General features: G+C 40.5%; 1 protein-coding gene across 2 annotated transcripts in view; it reads right to left on the reverse strand.

Annotated features, from left to right (window-relative positions):
• The window catches only part of NETO2 (neuropilin and tolloid like 2), a 79643-nt gene extending 76892 nt beyond the window's left edge, over positions 1-2751 (reverse strand). For both annotated transcript variants that reach the window (XM_027977803.3, XM_027977802.3), the window contains exon 1: positions 2369-2751. In XM_027977803.3, the coding sequence (XP_027833604.1) occupies positions 2369-2402 (34 nt within the window). In that variant the 5' untranslated portion in view covers positions 2403-2751. The remainder of the gene's footprint in view (positions 1-2368) is intronic.
• Between the last annotated feature and the right edge of the window lie 13668 nt (positions 2752-16419).

Below are 16419 nucleotides of genomic sequence, written 5' to 3' on the forward strand. Positions count from 1 at the left end.
AAACCGTTAAAAGTGAATTATTCAATTTTAACAATATATGAAAGGTTTAAAAGCCTAGCAGAGTTATCCTTTTGTTCTTACTGCTGAAAGTAAAACCAAGAATCAATGGCATCTTAAAGAAAATTACCTCTACTTAAAATTCCACACACTCATTATGGCTGATTTGTTTTAGCAGAAACTGACCATAATATTCCAAACAAGGCTTCTGGCAGGTAATATCTGTAATTATGCAGATGTTAAATAACTGCTTCTGATAAGAACCTCTTCAATGTTAATTTACACCTTAAGAGCTACTTTTTCATGCACTGGTGCACACAATGAATGGAAGCACCAGAAAAAGCCAGTAGTTTTTCAAAATGTAATTTTTTAAGATTAAAAACACCAATGTTTGTATAGGTAACACATGCATTTTGTTTTAAAAAAAAAAATCAAGCGATACAAATGGGTGGGCAGTGACATGGAAGTCTTCCTTTTACTCTTATTTCTCAGTCTTTTATATCTTTTTCTCAGAATCAACTTTTGTTAATTTCTTCAATCTTCCCAGAGGGATTCCTCCTATGTACAAGCACATATCCATGAACTGTAGAAGACTTAAAAATAGCTTGCTTTCTCTCTAGTAAGCCTAACAACAAGTTAGTCTGAGCTTTAAAAATACACCAGCATGTAAAAATAGTGTAGGCTGCATAACATGAAAAAAAGAAAAGCCAGGTATTACTGAAATTCATTGTTTCCACTGTAGCTCTGCCATCAACCACAGAATCCTTTCCTGAAAGGTGCAAACACTAAATGCTTCACGCTGGTGGCCAGAGAGGGCAGTGTGTACCAACGACAAAGGCAAAGGCAGAAAAGCTGCAAAACCCTTCACCATTCCAGGAGTATCAGAGATTCCGTCCTATCCAGCTCAGTTTCGTCAAGTTCTGCAGGTGAAGCTGTATAACAGATCTACGTGATTTCTCCCCAGAGGGGGCTACTCAGATGGAATGTCCTTATTATACTGAACATCCTAAGGGAATGAGGACAACGAAGCAAATTCAGATAAGGAGCACTATCACAACCCTACTGTGCGAATGATTATTTTGAAAAAGTAAAACAAAATCTTAATTTCCAAGGAATGGAGATTTAAATTGGGAATTACAGACAGGAAAGCCTACAGAAATTAATTTCAGAGTTTTTACATTTTAATATAATGAGGAAATCATTAATGATTTATGGACTGACAGCGAAACAAAGTCCTAGGTTACCTTTGTACAAATTATACATATACAGCGGATAGCTAAATTGCTGATATCTCAATTATAAATTTAGAAATATATGGAGTACTTTTTGCAATTTAAATTTCATGCAAAATCATACTGAATTTTCCAGTAAAACAAAATTCGAAAGTGTTAATGGGTGGGAAAAACCCAACATTTTTCACTGTACAAATATTAAGACACAATGAAAAGCGATATATGGTACCGCTAGTCAGTGCCTTTACGCCTTACCCAATATTTTGAAAAAGAGAACATTTCGTAACATTACAAATACACAGCTATTCAGTTTTCAATCTAAGTCAGTAGCAGAAAAGAGAAGCCCTTTATTGGTAGTGGTGTTTTCCTCCGAGGGCCAAAAAAAAGGATTTATTCAGTTCGATTTTCAGAAACAACTTTGTTATCACAATCTTAATTATCCATGTACATAAATTTTAATCTAATAATACACCTCCTGGAAAATGCAAAGCAGCTGTAGTATGTTTTGGAGCTTTGTGTACTTGGCAAGCCGACCGTTTTATTTCCCGGTACAACAAATCAGAATCAGACAGCGGCGGCAGGGTATGTGAGGTCCCGGGAAGCGCCGGGGCACAGCCCCGAGCAGCGTGTCCGGCCCGGGCCGGGTCGCGGCGCCCGCAGTGGTGCCGCAGCCTCCGCGGCCGCAGCAGGTGGGACCCGGCCGGCTGGCAGGCCATTTCGCCGCCCGCCACCGCGGGGCTTTTCGAGAACCGCTCCGCGACGCCTCAGCTAGGCTTTTTATTGTTCGCTGGGACTGACTTTCTGTTACTAATGCTGAAAAGAGCGGCCTTCGCTCCACTCACACGAACCCTACAACTTTGCAAAGCGATGTATGGCAATTCCGAGGAAGAAGCGCGAGGGCACAGCTCGCAGGACCGGCCGGGCCGCCAAGTCCCGATGCGCTTCCCGGGTCCCCCGCCAAGGCACACACAGAGGGCTGGGAAGAAGCGCTCGGGGAACAAGTGGATCCCGGCGGGAGCCGGGAGCCGCGGTCCGCTCGTGCCAGACAAAGGGGCGCGTCGGGCGCCCGGCGCCGGGCAGGAACGCGAAGAGGCCGGTCTTGCCCGCAGGGGGCGCCGTCCGCGGCCCCGGGCGCTTACCTTTGAGGACCGAGCAGAGCTGCTCCAGGGCCATGATCCCAAGCGGCCCGGCGCTTCGCGAGGGGCCGAGGCGGCGATGAGGAGGCGGCAGCTGCGGCGGCGGAAGCGGGGCGCTCACGGCTCGGCGCGGCTGCAGCCCCGCTCCGTCCCCATCGCCCGCCACCAGGTTGCTCCTCGCGGGGCAAGGCTCAGGTCCTGCGGCCCGCCATGCCCGAGCCCCCCGGCGGGCTCTCGCGCTGACCCAGCCCCCCGACGGCCGCCGCCTCCTGCTCCACGGCGCTCCGTCCCATCGACCGCCTGGGAGCCCAGGAGTGCGGACGCCAGGGCCGGCACCGGGACCGGCCGCTCCGCCTGCGGCCGCAGCGCGGGCCCGGGTGAAGTGCGGGGCGCTGGGAGCCCAGGCTCATTTAAGCTGCGAGCGCGAGCGCCGCGTGCCGGCCGCGCTGCCTGCGCGCATGTGCCCGCCCCCAGCCCCCGCCCGCGTGCCCCTCGCACCCCTCCCGGCCAATCGCCGGGCGAGCCCGCCCGCGGCCTCGCACCCTGGGTGGGCGGTGCGCCCCGCGGGCCGCCGTTGGGCTGGGGGCGGGGCCAGGAGGTCTGGGGCGCCGGCGCCTCGCCCGCGCTCTGAGGGGCGGGCGGGGAGGGAGAGCCGGGCCCGTCCCCCGCCCTCCGCGGGGCGCGGGGTGAGTAGGTCCGAGTCCTCCCGCCTGAGGGAGAGATGGGGCTCCGCCGCTCACTGGACTCGGCAGCCCTGGCCCGCCTGCCCAGCTCCGTCTGCCGACGGAGAGGGGGCCCTGACCCCTCAACCTCCTAGGACCTCAGTTCAAGGTCAGAACTCCGCCCTCCTCAGCCCAGCTCGACTACCTGCTTCGGCGGGCGGGCGCGCACCTGGGCGGGGCTCGGGACCGAGCGAGCCTGAGGTTCTCACCTGCCTTTAGCATCAGGTGAGTTTACGTGACCAACGGTGATGTTTCTAACAGTTACCGACCCGCTGCCCGAGTTGCCAGGCACAGCACCAAACACTTCACATATCAACTCTGTAATCCTCGATTCACCTCATGCGGGATGGGAAAGAGGAGGCAGGGAAGGTGAAATTCTTTGTTCAGAACCACACAGGGAGCGGAGGAGGCAGGGTGGTGAGCCCAACACATCTGCCTCCAGAGATACCCTCTTTTCCACTAAGCCGTGCTGATGGTGTCACTTGACTCTGCTGATAACAAATCTCCACATTTGTAAACAGCTGCATAGTATGTGGTATTAATTCCGTTTTATTTTCTCCGTAGTGATTATCATGCTCTGAAATTACCTTGCCCACTTACTACTTGTTTATTTGTTCATCACCTGAGTCTCATTTACCACATTATTAAAACAGAAGTTGCTTGTGATAGGTGCTGGGGAAACACCCATGATTAAGGCCCTAGAGTAAAAGAATATTTATACCTGTATCTGACACATAGTAGGAACTCCATAAATATTTGTCTAACAAAGTTAAGGACAAATTGTGGCAACTGAAACTTTCCTTCTATCCTTCAGAAAGTATTAACAAGGTCTACAAGTGAAAGGATATTTAACATCAGTTAATATTAAGGTAGCCCTTCACCATGTGCCATGAAAGATACATAATGTGTCTATTTGGCTTCCTAAGGACAAATTACCAACAGTTAAACTGATTTTGCATGGAAGAACCAACTAGTAAATAAAGCATTTTAGGAGCCTTTTCCACTGATAAAGTGACTCATTGAGAGACTAGGACAGTATTAAGATTAAATCTAAGTCACAGGCAGTGGTGGACAAAACGAATTAGGAGGAAGGAACCCTCTCAGCTTCTGGAATAATGGTTCTTTTTTTTTTTTAATGCACTTTTATTTTTCTTTGGCTTCACTGGGTCTTCTTGCGTTGCAAGGGCTCAGTAGTTGTGGCTCGCAGCCTTCCGTTACCCCTCTTCATGTGGGATCTTAGTTCCCATGTTCCCTGACTGGGAATCAAAAACCCAGGGCCCCTACCAATAAAGGCAGATTCTTAACCACAAGACCACCAGGGAAGTCCTTGGAATAATGGTTCTTAATGCATAATTATTGGCTGACGGAAGAATCCATGTGTGTATGATGTCATCAGAGAATGCTTCGTGAAGGAGGTGACACACACAGAATGAAAAGGCTGTGGATGCCAAGTGGAGAGGAGAGAGGGTAGAAGAGCTTTCACATCAGGCAAGGAGCAGCAGCAAGCATCTTTTTTGGGGCAAATGTGGTGATTGGTAGTGAAGGTAAACTTGAATATGGTGGGTTTTGTCTGGGGATTTTGCTTAATTCCTAGGTGAAGGAGTTTATACCTGACTTAGGAGGCCAGAGGGGCAACTTTTAATAGTGGAGCAGTGGAGTTCTGGAAAGATAAATCTGGCAGTTGAGTTGAAGATAAAAGGGGACAGATTAAAACAACTATAGTTAAGACAAAGTATATACATAGTACTGTTTCATTTAGTCTAGTACCTCTTACTGGTAGTAACATTTTGGTGAAACCTAAGAAGTCTTTTCTGTAGTATGTTGGCTGGAGAGTAGATTCCCAAGGAGTGGTTTGGGAATGTTCATTTTGTGGTACCTATTAAGACACCTATTTTTTGGATGTAATTGTCTACAGTAGATTTTCCACGGAATGTGGTAAAGCACACATCATAGCTGAGATTACTGTGTGACCATATGTTGACTAAATTAAAAGGAAAGCAGTTTGCATCTCTCTCAGCTGGGGAGTTCTGGTTTTGAAATATTATTTCCCTGGAAGACCACCCAGTAGCACCCAATCTGTTCCCAGATTACCTCCAGTGCCCAGGTGATTGAGAACTCTGCTTTCATTGTACCTTGCCTGATCTTTCAGGCATAGATCTAGTCTCTGAAACTCCTCAAGATCATTCCTGTAATTTACATTTTGTTTTCTCTGACCAAGTCTTCTGTAGCACTTGAATGGCATTGTGGAACATTGACTTACTTTAAAAATGCTGCATTTTATCTCTGTGTTTATGTACCAAACAGATTTTTATTGTCTCTCTCTTTTGCTGGAATTTGGGAGCTCTTATATTTTATTAAATGATAGCCAAGAAAGGCAGGTTATGTTTAGAGATGGTTATGAACTGACTGTTTCCCTCAAAATACATGTGTTGTGGTTTGAACCCCTTGTGTGCCTGTATTGGAGATGAGGCCTCTAAGGTTAAATGAAGTCATAACGGTGAGACCCTGACCCAATGGGATTAGTGTCTTATAAGAAGAAACAGTAGAGAGCACAGGCATGGAGGAAGTGCCAGGTGAAGACCTGATGAGAAGGCAGCAGCCTGCAAGCCCTATTATCAGAAACAAAATTGGCTGGAGCCTTAATCAGGGATTCCAGCCTCCAGAACTGTAAGAAGATAAATGTTGCTTCAGTCACTTAATTATGACATTTTGTTATGGCAGCCTGAGCAGACTAATACAGAGATATACCATAACTAACGAAGATATAGGAATTGACACATATCCAAACTGATACATAGAAAATCTATTTGTAGTAAAAAAAAAAAAAGGGGGGGTTTGTCTTTACTGTTTTTCTTACAGTTTGCACATATGACTACAATGATGAAATTTAGTGAAAAGCAAAATCATATAGAATCTCATTGTATGAAGAGTTCAGTATATGAAGATTTCAGTGGGGTTTTTAAAGGAAGGAAAAGAGGAAGATTTTTTTTTTTAGTTTATTGAATTAGTTGGCTTGGGTTCTCATAACTACATGTTATAGACTGGGTGACCTACACAATCGAAATTTATTTTCTCACAGTTCTGAAGGCTAGAAGTCCAATATTAGGGTACCAGTAGGGTTGGTTTCTGGTGAGACCTCTCTTCCTGGCTTGCAGACTGCAGACTTCTTGCTATGTTTTCACATAGCCGCAGACTCATGTCTTTTCCTCTTCTTATATCAGTCCGATTGTATTAAGATCCTACTCTTAGACCCTCATTCAACCTTAATTACATTCTTAAAGGCCCTATCTCCAAATATAATCACATTTTGGGTTAGAGCTTCAACATATGGATTTGGGTAGGGGGAAAGGCAGTTCAGTCCATGCAGTCATAGACCAAAATTATCCCTGTGCCAATGATATTGAAGAAGGCTTATCTCCAGGGAGTCAAAACTGGGTCATCTGGTAATGATGTCACCTAAACTGTGAACTTCGAGATGTTCAAGCTGGTTTTAGAAAAGGCAGAGGAACCAGAGATCAAATTGCCAACATCTGCTGGATCATCGAAAAAGGAAGAGCGTTCCAGAAAAACATCTATTTCTGCTTTACTGAGTATGACAAAACCTTTGACTATGTGGATCACAATAAGCTGTCGAAAATTCTGAAAGAGATGGGAATACCAGTCCACCTGACCTACCTCTTGAGAAACCTCTATGCAGGTCAGGAAGCAACAGTTAGAACTGGACATGGAACAACAGACTGATTCCAATTAGGAAAGGAGTACATCAAGGCTGTATATTGTCACCCTGCTTATTTAACTTATATGCAGAGTACATCATGAGAAACGCTGGGCTGGAAGAAGCACAAGCTGGAATCAAGATTGCTGGGAGAAATATCAATAACCTCAGATATGCAGATGACACCACCCTTAGGGCAGAAAGTGAAGAGGAAGTAAAAAGCCTCTTGATGAAAGTGAAAGAGGAGAGTGAAAAGGTGGCCTAAAGCTCAACATTCAGAAAACGAAGATCATGGCATCTGGTCCCATCACTTCATGGCAAATAGATGGGGAAACAGTGTCCGACTTTATTTTTTTGGGCTCCAGAGTCACTGTAGATGGTGATTGCAGCCATGAAATTAAAAGACATTTACTCTTGGAAGGAAAGTTATGACCAACCTAGATAGCATATTCGAAAGCAGAGACATTACTTTGCCAACAAAGGTCCATCTAGTCAAGGCTATGGTTTTTCCAGTGGTCATGTATGGATGTGAGAGTTGGACAAGAAGAAAGCTGAGTGCCCAAGAATTGATGCTTTTGAACTGTGGTGTTGGAGAAGACTCTTGAGAGTCCCTTGGACTGCAAGGAAATCCAACCAGTCTATCTTAAAGGAAATCAGTTCTGGGTGTTCACTGGAAAGAATGATGCTAAAGCTGAAACTCCAGTATTTTGGCCACCTCATGTGAAGAGTTGACTCATTGGAAAAGACCCTGATGCTGGGAGGGATTGTGGGCAGGAGGAGAAGGGGACGACAGAGGATGAGATGGCTGGATGGCATCACCAACTCGATGGACATGAGTCTGAATAAACTCTGGGAGTTGGTGATGGGACAGGGAGGCCTGGCGTGCTGCGATTCATGGGGTCACAAAGAGTTGCACACGACTGAGCGACTGAACTGAACTGAAACTTGTTTTCAAATTTCCGCTTAGTAAAATTGCAAAGCAAGAAAAATTTTAAGAAATGTTATCTTCTACCAGTGCTTAGAATGGCACCCCATTCCAGTACTCTTGCCTGGAGAGTCCCATGGATGGAGGAACCTGGTGGGCTCCGTCTATGGGGTCACACAGAGTCGGACATGACTGAAGTGACTTAACAAACAGCAACAACCAGTGCTTAAGTATTTCAACTTTATCTGGAAGATTTCTGATCATCCATTTACTTGAGAAACTTAGGTTGTGATTATTCAAGCCAGAATCTCATTTTGAAAGATCTGTTTACTTTATGTTTAACCCTGTTTACTAAAATTGAAACAAATGCAAGTCTCTTGGTACAGTAATAGGAATGTAGTGGTATCTTTCCATGGTCTTAATATTCATTTCCCTAATGGCAGATGATGTTGAGTGTCTTTTCATGAGCTTAGTTGCTATTCATGTATCTTTTTTGGGGGCAGTGTCCAAGTTTTTTCTCACTTTTAAATTGGGTTAGTTTTGAGAGTTCTTTTACATTTTATACTTTCTGGATATGTCTGTTGAATATATGATTTGCAAATATTTCCATTGCATATGTAGCTTGTCTATTCTCTTGAAAGCGTTTTTGGCAAAGAAAATGATTTTAAATTTAGACTGTTTTCTTTTATGGATCATACTATTGGTCTTATTTCTAAGAACTCTTTGCTTACTGCAGTTCATGAATATATTGTTGTACGTTTTCTTCTAAAAGTTTGATAGTTTTATGTTTTGCATTTAAGGTTATGATCCATTTTGAGTTAATTATTGTATGAGGTGTGAGGTTTAGGTCAAGGTTCTTTTTTTTCTTTGCATACGGATGACCAACTATTCTAACAGTACTGTTTATTTCAAAGACCACCTTCCACTGAACCACTTTTAAACCTTTGTCAAAGATCAAACAGCTGTATTTGTGTGGGCTTATTTTTGGACTTTCTTTTTTGTTCCATTGATCTATGTGTCTGTTTTTTTGTAAGTGCTACATTAGCCTATATTATTATAGGATTATTATAGCTTCATAATAAATCTTAAAATCAGGAGTTTGACCTTCAACTTTGCCATCTTTTCCAAAATTATTTGAAACTATTCTAGTTCCTTTACTCTTTCATATAAAGTTTATAATCATCTTATCTATGTCCAAAAAATACTGTTGGAATTTTGATAGGGATGTTACTAAATCTATAGGTCACTTTGGGGAGTGTTGACACCTTTACTAGGTTGGATCTTCCAGTCTATGAACACAATGTCTTTACTTTTATTTCTTCCTTCCTTTCTTTCATCGCTCTTTCATAGATTTCAGCATACAGCTCCTATGCATGCTTTGTTATATTTTACATGAGAATTTCATTTTGGCGATCTATTTTAAGTGATATTTAAAAGAATTTCAATTTCCAATTGCTCGCTGCATTTATATAGGAATATGATTGATTTTTTTATGTTGACCTCGTATCCTGCTGAACTTGCTGAATTCACTTAGTTCTAGGGTCTTGTGTGTGTGTATAGATTTTCTAGACTACTGTGTCATCTGCTAATAGGGACTGTTTTATTTCTTCCTTTCCAGTCTGTATGCCTTCTCTTTTCTTTTCTTGGCCTATTACTTTAATTAAAGTTTCCTGCACAATATGGTAAATCAACTATGTTTCAATTAAATTTTAAAAAAGATCTTATATTAAAACAGATATAAAAAAAAGATTTCCTGTATTATGTTAAAAATTATCAGTGGGAGAGGACATCCTTACCATGTACCTAATCTTAGAGGGAAAGCATTCAGTCTCCCACCACTAAGTATGTGTTAGCTGTAGTTTTTTTTTTTTTTTTTAAGTAATGCCCTTTAATAGGTTAAGGAGGTTCTATTCATAGTTTACTTAGTTTTTTAAAAAAAATTTTAAATTTTAAAATTTTTTAAAAAAGTGGATGTTAGATTTTGTCAAATTATCTTTTTGTGTCTATTGAGAGGATAAAATGGTTTTTCTGACTTAATAGTATGGTAAATTATATTGCTTTCTTCCCCTTCAAATAGTGAATTAGTTTTGCATTCTGGGATGAAAAACACTCAGTAATGATATATTATCTTTTTTATATATTTGTGCACAAAATTTGCTACTGTTTTGTTGAGGATTTTTATATCTGTGTTATAAGGGATATTGGCCTGTAGTTTTATTTTCTTATAATGTCTTTGTCTGGTTTTAGAATTAGAGAAATATTGACCTTTTAAAAAGAGTTATGAAATATTCCTTCCTCTTCTTTTTCTTCAAGATACTGGATAGAATAGGTATTATTTCTTAGATGTTTGTAAAATTTGCCAGTGAAACCATCTGCTCCATTGAGTTTTCTTTGGTGGAAAGTTTGTTTTTAATATGAAAATTTAACTTTAAAAAATATATAGTGTTTATTGATTTCTCCTTAGGTGTGTTTTGGTAGTTTGTATTTTTTAATGGCAGAAAGTGAAGAAGAACTAAAAAGCCTCCTGATGAGGGTAAAAGAGGAGAGTGAATAAACTGACTTGAAACTCAACATTTAGAAAACTAAGATCATGGCATCCAGTCCCATCACCTCATGGCAAATAGAAGGGGAAAAATTGGAAGCAGTGGAAGATTTTCTTTTCTTGGGCTCCAAAATCACTGTGGATGGTGACTGTAGCCATGATATTAAAAGATGCTTACTCAAGGAAAGCTATGACAAACCTAGACAGCATATTAAAATCAGACACATCACTTTGCGAACAAAGGTCCATACAGTCAAAGCTATGATTTTTCCTGTAGTCATGTACGGATGTGAGAATTGGACCATAAAAAGGCTGAGCATTGAAGAATTGATGCTTTCCAATTGTGGTGTTGGAGAAGACTCTTGAGAGTCCCTTGGACTTTAAGGAGATCAAGCCAGTCAATCCTCAAGGAAAGCAGTCCTGAATATTCATTGAAAGGACTGTTGCTGAAGCTGAAGCTTCAGTACTTTGGCCACTTGATGCAAAGAGCCGATTCACTGGAAAAGAGCCTGATACTGGGAAAGATTGAAGGCAGAAGGAGAAAGGTGCAGCAGAGAAGTGATGGCCAGATAGCATCACCAACACTCTGGACATGAATTTGAGCGAACTCTGGGAGGTAGTAGAGGACAGAGGAGGAACCTGGCATGCTACAATCTGTTGGGGTCACAATGAGTCAGTCATGACTTGTGACTGAACAACAACAAATCTTTTAAGGAATTGGTCCATTTAATTTATTGAATTCATGGGCATAGATAATTCCTCATATTTTAAAAGAAGTATGCCTTTAATGTCAGTGGGATCAGTAGTGATGTCTTCCCTTTTGTTCATTATATTGGTTATTTATGTCTATTCCTTTTTTCCCCTGGTTTGAGGTATATCAATATTGTTGATTTTTTCAAAGAACCATCTTTTCATTGATTTCTGCTTTAATAATTTCCTTCGATCTTCTGTTTGCTTTAGATTTAATCTTTTTTTTTTCTAGTTAATGTGGAAGCTTAGGTTACTGATTTTAGATCTTTTTTCTTTGTTAATATATGCATTTAATGCTATACATTTCCCTTTAAGCTCTGCCTTTTCTGTCTCCTACAGATTTTTTGTTGTATTTTTATTTGGTTAAAAACTTTAAAAAATTTCCTTTGAGACTTCTTTATTAATCCCATAGTTATTTTAAAGTGCATTCATTTCTAATATTTGAGTGTTTTCCAGGTATCTCTTTAATTTAGTTCAGTTTTAGTCTGAGGATCTTTGTATAATTTCTGTTCTTTTAGATTTGGGGAGGTTTCTTTTATAGCTCAGATTAGTATCTCTTTTAGTGAATGTTCCGTGTGCATGTATGGTAAGTCTGTGTTTTGCTCTTGTTGAAGTGTTTTCTATTTCATTAGGTTAACTTGATTGGTAATGCTTTTCAGGTCATCTGTAAATTTTCTGAGTTTCTGCCTACATTTTCTATTACTCGCTATAGAAGAAAATTGACATTTCCAACCTAAATTGGGGTGTGTCTCTTTCTCCTTACATGTCTGTTTTGCTTTATATATTTATTTTATACACATTTAGGATTTCTGTGTCAAGAAGAGAGGAGTGATCTTAGTTGAGTCTACTCTCTTTAGCTAATGCAGTGCCCCAAAGGGGCTGACAGCCGTCTATTGAAGGCACTCTCAGAAATTAAGATAATAAATCCTTTATTTTTGAAGGAGGATCTGGACATCATAACACCTACCAGAGAAGTAATCAGGTTTTCTGTTTGAATCTGTTTTAGTGACGCTTTTATAGGAGTTGGTCTGTTTTATTAACTTTCAAATTCATTGGTATAAAATTGTTCTTAACCTCTTCCTATTTTTAATATATACTTTATAGTTGTATCTTCTTTATCATTTTTGATGTTAGTTATTTCTGCCTGCTTTGTTTTCCTTGACAGAGGCTCTTGGGACAGCCTCTAGCCAATGACTGATGAATGTGGGGGTATAAAGGCCCAGCCTTCTTACCCTAACTTAGGACAGGTTAGGAAATAGAGGTCATCTTATCTCAAGACTCACTGTAGCACTGTATGAGGCATTTCGCTGACAGTGCATCACAACTTGATTTCTACCTCTGCCCAGTCTTGCTTCTCTCCTTTCTTCAGTACAAGTGTTGACCAAGAGCACTCCTAATCTATTGTTTTATTAGTCTTTTAAAATAACTGGCTAGGTGATGCAAATAGGCTGCAGGTCATCACAAGGGCTGGTCAACTTTAATTCACTATTTTTGACTGTGCTAGGTCTTCATTGCTGCGCGGGCTTTTCTCTAGTTGTGGTGAGTAGGGGCTAATCTCTAGTTGCAGTGCTTAGGCTTCTCATTGGGAAGCACGGCCCTAAAGCATGTTGGTGTCAGTAATTGTGGCTCCAATGGTCAAAAACTAGTGTACAGTTGCTCTTATTTCACATGCTAGCAAGGTTATGCTCAAAATCCTTCAAGCTAGGCTTCAGCAGTTCATGAACCGAGATAACTTCCAGGTGTGCAAACTGGCTTTTCAGAGGCACAGAGATCAAATTGCTCAGCAAGGGAATTCCAGAAAATCATCTACTTCTACTTCATTGATCATGTGAAAGTCTTTGGCTGTGTGGATCACAACAAACTGTGGAAAATTCTTCAAGAGATGGGAATACCAGACCACCTTACCTGTCTCCTGAGAAATCTGTATGTGAGTCAAGAATCAACAGTTAGAAATGGACATGGAACAACTGACTGGTTCAAAATTGGGAAAGGAGTACTGTATATTGTCACCCTGCTTATTTAACTTCTATGCAGAGTATATTATGCAAAATGCCAGGCTGGGTGAATCAATCACAAGCTGGAATCAAGACTGCTGGGAGATAATCAACAACCTCAGATATGCAGATGACACCACTCTAATGGCAGAAAGTGAAGAGGAACTAAAGAGCCTTTTGATGAGGGTGAGAGAGGAGATTGAAAAAGCTGGCTTAAAACTCAACATTCAAAAAAATAAGATCATGGCATCTGGTCCCATCACTTCATGGCAAATAGATGGGGAAAAAAGTGGAAATAGATTTTATCTTCCTAGGCTGCAGAAAAACTGCAGATGGTGATGATAGCCATGAAATTAGAGGATACTTGCTCCTTAGAAGGAAAGCTGTGACAAACCTAGACTGTGTATTAAAAAGCAGAGACATCACTTTGCTTACAGCCTGTAGAGTCAAACCTATGGTTTTTCCAGTAATCATATATGGATGTGAGAGTTGGACCATAAAGAAGGCTGAGTGCCAAAGAATTGATCCTTTCCAATTGTGGTGCTGGAGAAGTCTCTTGAGAGTTCCTTGAACTGCAAGATCAAACCAGTCAATCTTAAAGGAAGTTAACCCTGAATATTCATTGGAAGGACTGATGCTGAAGCTCCAATATTTTGGCCACCAGTGCGAAGAGCCAACTCAGAAAAAACCCTGCTGCTGGGAAAGATTGAAGGCAAAAGGAGAAGGGGGTGGCAAAGGATGAGATGGTTATATAGCATCACTGACTCAATGCACATGAATTTGAGCAATCTCCAGGAGATAATAGGGAACAGGGGAGCCTGGCATGCTGCAGTCCATGAAGTCACAAAGAGTCAGACAGGACTTAGCAGCCGAACAACAATCATAACTTAAGCCTCAGTAATCAGGGTCTCTTGGACACATTTCAAGTTTTTGAGTTTTGAGTAGTCAGTTCTAGCTATTTGTAAAAATTAATATTTACTGACTTTTATTCTTTCTTAGAGATCGTCTAAAGAACAAAAGGAAAAAAAAATTGAAACATGGAATAAAACTCATTTTTTTGCAATTACTATTTCACTGGACCTTTGTATAAATGTCTTAATTTACCTCGGTGATCTTATTTTTAGCAATAAGTAAAATTATTTTTAGTTTTTCTAAAATAACTTAATCTAGTATCCTTAGTGATTTTATTTTTCCTCTATCTTGAAACATTTTGCTACAGGATTTCTTGGCTTGAAAAGGCTGTATCTTTGATGCCAATTCATTTTTACCTTTGCTGGTTTAGTAACCACTGTCTTTAGTAGAGATGCATGTCACAGATTTATGGATACTTAATCTGAGGGTGAATCTCTAGGTATATCTAGCTGTAATAGCTTCCTACCGTATCAAGAGTAGGAAGAGTATAAAAAGTATGTTCATAAGTTATTACCTTTAATCCTGAGGCCGCCTTGTAGAAATTATTTTGAGAATTAAGTTTCTGAAAATAGTTTTTTTTGGCTGGTAGATGGAGAAATATAAAGGGTTAGTTCAGATAAATGGTGTGTTAACAATGTGTTTATTGTATTTGCAAGTATAGGTATGTCTTAGAGATATTATGTGTTTGGTTCTAGACCACTCCAATAAAGAGAATATCATGGTAAAGCAAGTCTCATGAGCTTTTTTGGTTTTTCATTGTTTACACTATATTGTAGTCTATACAGTATAGCATTATGTCTTTTTAAAGATACTGTACATCCTAGGGACTTCCCTGTGGTTAAAACTCCATGTTTCCAATGCAGGGGATGAGGGTTGGACCCTTAGTCAGGGAACTAAGATCCCACATACCCCATAGTGTGGCAAAAAAAAAAAAAAAAATAAAATAAATAAAAAAGAAAAGCAAAAAAAGAAAAAATGTACATATCTTAAGAATACAAAAAACATCTTTTCATGTGTTTGTTAGCCATTTATATGTCTTCTTTGGAGAAATGTCTGTTTAGTTCTTTGGCCCATTTTTTGATTGGGTCATTTATTTTTCTGGATTTGAGCTGCAGGAGTTGCTTGTATATTTTTGAGATTAGTTCTTTGTCAGTTGCTTCATTTGCTATTATTGGTATGGGGAGGGAGGTGGGAGGGGGGTTCAGGATGGGGAACACATGTACACCTGTGGCGGATTCATGTTGATGTATGGCAAAACCAATACAATATTGTAAAGTAATTAGCCTCCAATTAAAATAAATTTATATTAAAAATTAAAAAAATGATTAAAAAAATACAAAAACCCTAGTTACAATAGTAATGTAAAAAAATCACTGATCACAAGTCACTATAATAATAATTTAAAAATTTGCAATATTCCAAGAATTATCAAAATGTGACACAGAGACATCAAGTGAGCAAATGCTGTTGGAAAATGGCACTAATAGATTTACTCAATGCAGGGTTGCCACATTCAGTTTTTAAAACAACAAAATCTTTGTGAAATGCAGTAAACTGAAGCACCGTGAAAAGTTTGCATGTGATTGTTATCTTCAAATGGTTATTAAGTCTTGATTACACCTAGTTTCCCAGAGGAGGAGGATTATATAAGTATAGGTCAGTGGAAGAGAGTCAAAATGTTAAGTTATTGTTTGTCTCTGCAATGGAAAGTGGGAGAGAAGAAAAGAACCAGCACTTTTCAAATATCTTCTGTGCACATATTGCTACTTAAAACTCAAAATAGTTTTTTTAGGGTAGGTACCACTCAGTATCCTTCTTCCTCTATAGAAGAAGAAACCAGAGCTCAAAGAGGTAAAGTGACTGACTAAAAGTCGCAAAATGGGAGTTAGGCTCTGAATCCTGATTAGTTTGACCTCAGTCTTGTGCTCTTTCCACTACTCTTGAACAGTGTATGTGCTGACCTTCTACACAAATATCCAAGTGTAACTTTCTTGTTGGATTCTGTATCTGAGGTTCTGCATCTGCAGATTCAACCAACTGTGTACTACTGTAGTACATAAGTACTGAAAACCCCACTTTTAAGAGGACTTGTGCAGTTCAAACCCATTTTGCTCAAGGGTCAGCTATATTTGATTCTGGACATTGTGACACATTTACTTGCTGTCTCTTAATGAGTGGCACTGATGTTGCATTGAAGGTTAATATCAAGATACAGAAACATGAAAGTCACTGATTGTATTTTTGTTATTAGTATTTCATTTGCCTGTACACTATTCCTCATAGACTCTGACTACAATGAGTTTTAAAACTCATGCTGTATCAGATAAGAGACACTAAACCTACCTGACTTTAAGGACAGTGTAAAACAGAGCCTGGCACAGTGTTGTACGCTGATGAAGGTTTAGTGAATTTAACTGGGTATTATAGTTGGGAGATGCCTGTCTAGCCCTGTTAGGCACGTGGACCTTATAACCTCTAAGGCTTATCATGGGCC

Source organism: Ovis aries, chromosome 14 (assembly GCF_016772045.2).
Source record: "Ovis aries strain OAR_USU_Benz2616 breed Rambouillet chromosome 14, ARS-UI_Ramb_v3.0, whole genome shotgun sequence".
Classification (NCBI taxonomy): Eukaryota; Metazoa; Chordata; class Mammalia; order Artiodactyla; family Bovidae; genus Ovis; species Ovis aries.